Raw genomic sequence first — 6,000 nt, 5'->3', positions numbered from 1 at the left:
TGTTTTTTAAGTAAAGTTTTGAAAGTATGAAAATGCCTTATAAATGCATTGATATTATGTGGAATAGTTCCCAATACTATTTAGTGACGCAATGCATCTGATTCTGGCTGCAAGTCCTTAGATCACTGCTGAGGTTGATCTGATGAATGATGTTTTATCTGCAAATATTAATGAAAATCAATAAACAAATATGACGACTTCTATTTCGATTCTGTCCACACTACCAGAAAACGTTTCAATGTGTGATGTAGGGAGAATAGGAAGAAATGGAAAATTCCGCATATACTCGTCATTAGCCCATTCGTTTATAAGCCGATGCCCCCCAAGATAGATAGGTAAAAATAGTAAAAACTGTATGACCCTTTCATAAGCTGATCCTATATTTCAGGGGTTGGCAAACTTCAGCTCCCGGCCCGTCAGGGTAAGCTGCTGGCGGGTCAGGATGTTTTGTTTACCTGGAGCGTTCACAGGCACGGAGCCCCTCAGCTCCCAGTGGACACAGTTTGCCATTCCCAGCCAATGGGAGCTGCAGGAAGTGGCGCCATTGGCTGGGAACTGTGAACCACGGCCACAGGAAACTGAGGGGCTCCATGCCTGCAGACGCTACAGGTAAACAATATGACAATGTATTAGATATTCCATTCAATGATTTCATAGAGTTTAAAATCATCAAATTTTGGTGTAGACCCGTTTATAAGCCAACCCCCACTCTTTGATGCGTCACTTTTTTATCAAAAATATTCGGCTTCTGAACAAGTATATACGGTAATTTGAAAAGGAATTTACCCATTTTCCATAGCACACCAGCCCAAAAATTCACATGGCAGTTCGCTGTCTAGTCACATGCTTCTGGCTAAGCATATCCTTAATTACCTTGCTGAAACAGGTCTTACAGGTCTTATCCTGCAAGAGGCTAGCCACCCTCAACTCCAATTGAGGATCTCTTCCAGATCCCACAGAAGTTAGTGGAGGTCTTTCCATTGGCTTCAACGGGGTTTGGATCAGACTCCAAATGCACATTGTTCCTTTGGGAAGTGGAGCAAAATTCCCCACCACCTCACAATGGGATCCGCCCTCTGAACTACACAGTTCCATACAGACGTCGCTTGTAAGTGGGAGGTTAGGATTATCGGATATCTCTTACACTGCCATACTAGTCCTATGTCCCCAGCCCCTCCAGTGCTGGAGCTGAACTACCAGGGCTTCCTCTGCCTATTGCTGTCCCTGGGAGCCCATTTCACAGAGATCTGACGGACAAAGACAAAGAGCAAGAACATACTACTAATATTTGATATGTCACTGGAAATAGTTTTCTTGTCAGACAGTCTTAAGCTTCTCTTTGCATTGAGAGAAGTTGGCAACATGTGTCATTGGCTGTCAGAACGATGTAACATAAATTCAGATCTTTCGTGTATCACATCTTGTAATCAGCACATAAGTGGTTCAAGCAAACATAGAAGTTATACAACAGAAAGCCAAGGAGGACATTTTCACTAAAATATTTAGACTGACTGACTGTGAAGTGGCAGCAGATAGCTTTTGTAAGCTCTCATAAATGACTTTAAAGATGTAATTTGGGAACATTTTCTAATGCAGTGAAAGAACAAACATTAAGTGTTTTCCAGGAAAAGAACTGAACTGTGAAGCCTGACAGCCATGATTAGGTAATGTTCATAATGCCATTTAATAGCACTGAAATTATGAAGAACTATTTAATTCCATCAGAATGTTTACTTTTGTGGTATTTCTGATGCAAAGCTCAAGAGATTTAACAATTAGCAAGAAAACAAAAAAGATTAGGATGATATTAGCATTGCAAATCAAAACCACGTTCCACTTGCCAGTATCTTGGCTTGCAGCTGATTTGCAATAATTCCAGGCCGAGGAATAAGATAGTAAATTCACAGAATAGGTGTCAATCATAGTTTAGTGTTTTCTATCTGTAACCCTGTAGATGTCAGGATGTTAAATGATAGCTATATAATCACAGCCTGTTAACAAAATACATATGCATTTATGATTCGGCAAATACTTGACAGATTACTTACAAAATAATATACATTATAATATACTTTAGTTTCAAAACAAAATTGTTCTATGCATCTTGTGTAATGATGTAAAGTATTTTGAGATTATGGGAAAGATACTATACAGACAAAGTTGCACTGAATTACGTGTCGTGTCACAATGAAGTGTTGAAACACTGAAACAGAAATAAAATGGTTGTGGATGGACCTTTACTGCCTTGAGTCTCAATCAGGGTCACTGCTTAGGCTAGCATATTGTAATGAATGGTTACAGTGCTATTAAAAATGGCAGTAGCAGCAGTAGCAATATGTGACTTACTGATCAATATTCAACATATTAACGAGACATATGCTTGCAATACTTTTAAGTGTTATTTCATATTTATTAGAGATGGTTGGGAATTTTCTGTTGAAATGATTTGCAGACAGAAAAATACAATTGACGCAGGAAAAATTAGATTTTCCTGAAAATTTACATTTTCTATCAGGAAAATAGAAATGAAATATTTAATTTCAGATCAGTTTGACACTAATTGGAATATTTAATTTTGTCAGCTGGGCCCCATATATTTTGTTTTGAATCAGTTCAGCAAACCATTAAGCTGCATTTTCCTATCGGAATGTTACCTTATGTGAGTTATAGTTTGGGTCCCAATTCTTTCATATGTCTGGGCTCTTTGGAGGACTCCATCTTCCAAAATGCAATTCAGGTTTCCCTCTGACTGAGCTGCATGATGCATTGTGGGAATCACATGATTCTGGAGATGTGGACCAACCAAGTAGTCTGGTCCATAAGGGAAAATGCGGGCATCAGGCTCCTGAACTACAACTCCCATGAGGCAATGCACCACAATAAGAAAGTGCAATTTAGTGTTTAACTGACTCATAACAAAATGTTTCAGGTCAGTACAACAGACCAAAACAAAAATATTTTCTTTTTGGTAGTGGCTAAATGCTTTGTTTTGGTCAAAAATGTCCAAATCAATTTTTTTTTCAGAATTTCCCTTCTGTGAAAAATGTTAATATTTTGTCCCAAAACCAAATGCTTATATGTCAGAGTTCCCCACAGGATGGTAATTCTGAATTTTGCTCAACTCTAATATTTATTGTTTGAAACATGACAGTATGTGTTGTAGAAAACAATGCTAAAATATCTCTTCAAACTCCTTCCTTCTGAAAACTGAAAAAGGTAGAATTGCTCCAAGTTTTTCTAAGGAAACATGAAATTAATATAGTCCATGATCTTCTTTTCCACTGGGTATAAAAACCTTTGCTCTATGGGTAAACAGAACCGATCTTCTAAGTGCATATCCATACAGGGGAGTCAATTTGATATCACAATTTTATTCACTTGTTATGAATAGTCACAACATTAATCTACTGCAGATAATCTATTCAGTATATTTGAAAATCCATTTATTTTCACCTATCGATAAGCATGTGTTACACTTGTATATAATACTGTATTTTCAGTGTTGATTCAAAGACCAAAGTCAAAGGAAACAAATATTGAGAAGCATGATACAGTATTTTGACCAAATTAAGGTCAAACTCATATTCTACAAAATAACACATTTATAATTTGTACTGTTCCAAACAAAGGAATTACTTTTCTCCTTAGGATGCTCTTTTAGCACAAATCCATACAATATTAATGCATTTGAAAAAACTGAGCTAGCTAATGGTGCTACAGTTTATCCAAATTAAAATTGAATCAGAAAAGAATATCTTTCCCTGCCAACTTTTTTTATTATTTCTCAGCAGAATGATAAGATGTAAATCTCAAATTATTCCCAACAATCATTAATTTTTAGCTCTCCTTTGCAATAACATGGGAGGTTTAATGAAATAATCTTAGAAGAGCCTAGGATACTGTGACTAACCAGAGCACTCCAGTGTGTTCATCCATCATGGAACCCAATTTATATCTAATTAGCCATGTCAATGGCTTGTAACTATAAAAGGACCCCCTATCCCCCTTTTTTAACATACCGATAACCATGCAGGCCATTTGAATGAGACTGCCCACACAATTATTTTCACTAGGTCTGAGTTGCTGTGGTTTTTGTCTCTATTTAGACAACACAGCATACTATATAACTCTCACTCTCTCTTTCCGGTCAGCATGCTTATGCAGCATCAGTACAGTACAACAATCAATTATCAGGGTTCCTTTGTCTTAGTATTACCAGTGGTACTGAATATATTAAATGGAGTATAAAATTATACATTCTGTAATAACTCAGAAACAAAATTCATATATGTTTAAGGCCTTTAAATATTAAGGGTTTTCATAGAACAGTACATCACAAAAAATTGCTACGGAAATAGAAAATAGGAAAATAAATGTTAATTTGGGAAAATGACTATGGAAAGGCCCAGAAGACCTGGACTGGATAACTGTAAACAAAACATTTATGAACTTCAGATTTGGAGGGAAAGATTTTTTTTCCTCTATTAACAGACTGAGCAGACATCTACATAAGCATCCAGATAGTACTTGTGTTCAAGCAAGAGATAGTTTAAAAAAATAAATAACTAAAAGAAACTCTGAATGAATGCCATCCAACCTCAGAATTGTAAAACTTGCATGCATCCCTGTCTACCTTTACAAAAAGGGACTAGCTAATGTCATTTACTGCTTACTGTCAACTTGAAAGGACTTAAGGTTAAGAAAGTAAAGGACATACCAGAAACACCCATCATCTTCAAACTAAATGGAAATGTATATTTTTAAAGGTATAAAATACTTATAATGAAACTGCCAAAGAGCTACAGTAGTAGGATAGCCTTAGGGAAACATGTCAGGCTGGCTATACATTCTTATATGATTGATGTATTCCGATAACTATTACTTGTCAACAATAATTATTAACGATGGATATATACTTCCATTCCTATAACAAAAGCAACTTCAAGATGTTGAAACATGTAGCCTTTCAGAGATCCAAGATTAGAAATACAAATAAAAATGTCTAAAACTGCGCTATGCCAGAGGACAAGTTCTGCAACATAAATTTGATTAAAGTAGCGTGCAGTCCCACCAGCAATTTGTACATAGAACCAGGGAACATTGCAGAGGGAAAGAACCAGTACATTTCAAAGACTGCTTTTGTAAAGATGAAAAGCCGTCAGTCTGGAGTGGAGAACCCGAAAGATTGCGGCCTCTTCTACACCCTCTAAGCATCCCCGCTTTATACTGCAGCCATAAATTCCTCAGCAAGTGCAATTTTGTAAGTGTACATAGTTCAATACGTTGAAATCTCTGTGACAAAAAAGTTCACAATGACTTTCCAGTAGTTTTGATCTCAAGCTGTTGCTGATTACAAGCCAATACCCCCCAGCAGTGTAAACTCACTTCAAGGATTGCCTGGAGGGAGGTATGAAATTCCTGTTATGTTAACATTATCAGCCTTGAGATAGACTTGAGTTGTCTTTAGCTATCGGGTTACCTGTAAAGAAAAAGAAAATTAAAGCATATCAAAACTTTAGCTATAGCATCTGGTTTTATGTCGTGGAAATGGGTTTATGAGACTGCAGTGTAGAGAAGCACTTAAATGTGGGCATGATTATGAGCAAGTGATTAGTCCCACTGATATGAAAATGGGTTACTCATTGCTTAAGTCAGTGCTTTGCCTCACAGGACCTGAAGGAAACTGTTATCTTAACTATGGCTGTGCTTAAAAATGTGGGGTTTTCCGTTTTGAAAAAATTCCATAGGCTACTAAATATCAGGCCCCACACAGTCAGAAGTATTAATTGTTACAGCAGCTCTCTGTGCTACCTCCATCAGCTGTAACGTAAGAGGATATCTGTTGTAACAACTCTGATTTCACAACACTTTTATTGGCTGGGCTTGAACAGAAGGGTGATTTGGAGATTTGTTTCTTATTTCTTCATATTTTCATACTATATTAAGATGTATTATCCTGTTAAAGACTAACTACATTTTAGCAAGCAGCAATAATTTAGT

General features: G+C 36.7%; 1 protein-coding gene across 4 annotated transcripts in view; it reads right to left on the bottom strand.

Moving 5' to 3' along the window:
* Positions 1-2,142: 2,142 nt before the first annotated feature.
* TAFA2 (TAFA chemokine like family member 2) overlaps positions 2,143-6,000 on the bottom strand; it is a 289,386-nt gene continuing 285,528 nt past the window's right edge. For all 4 annotated transcript variants that reach the window (XR_012156776.1, XR_012156777.1, XR_012156778.1 and 1 more), the window contains one exon: positions 2,143-5,479. Coding sequence is in view for 1 of the 4 variants with exons in the window: in XM_073327954.1 (XP_073184055.1) it covers positions 5,468-5,479 (12 nt within the window). In the remaining 3 variants the exon portion in view is untranslated. The remainder of the gene's footprint in view (positions 5,480-6,000) is intronic.

Source organism: Lepidochelys kempii, chromosome 1 (genome assembly GCF_965140265.1).
Source record: "Lepidochelys kempii isolate rLepKem1 chromosome 1, rLepKem1.hap2, whole genome shotgun sequence".
Classification (NCBI taxonomy): Eukaryota; Metazoa; Chordata; order Testudines; family Cheloniidae; genus Lepidochelys; species Lepidochelys kempii.
The sequence above is the reverse complement of the archived record's forward strand: the minus strand, read 5'-3'. Positions and strand labels throughout refer to the sequence as shown.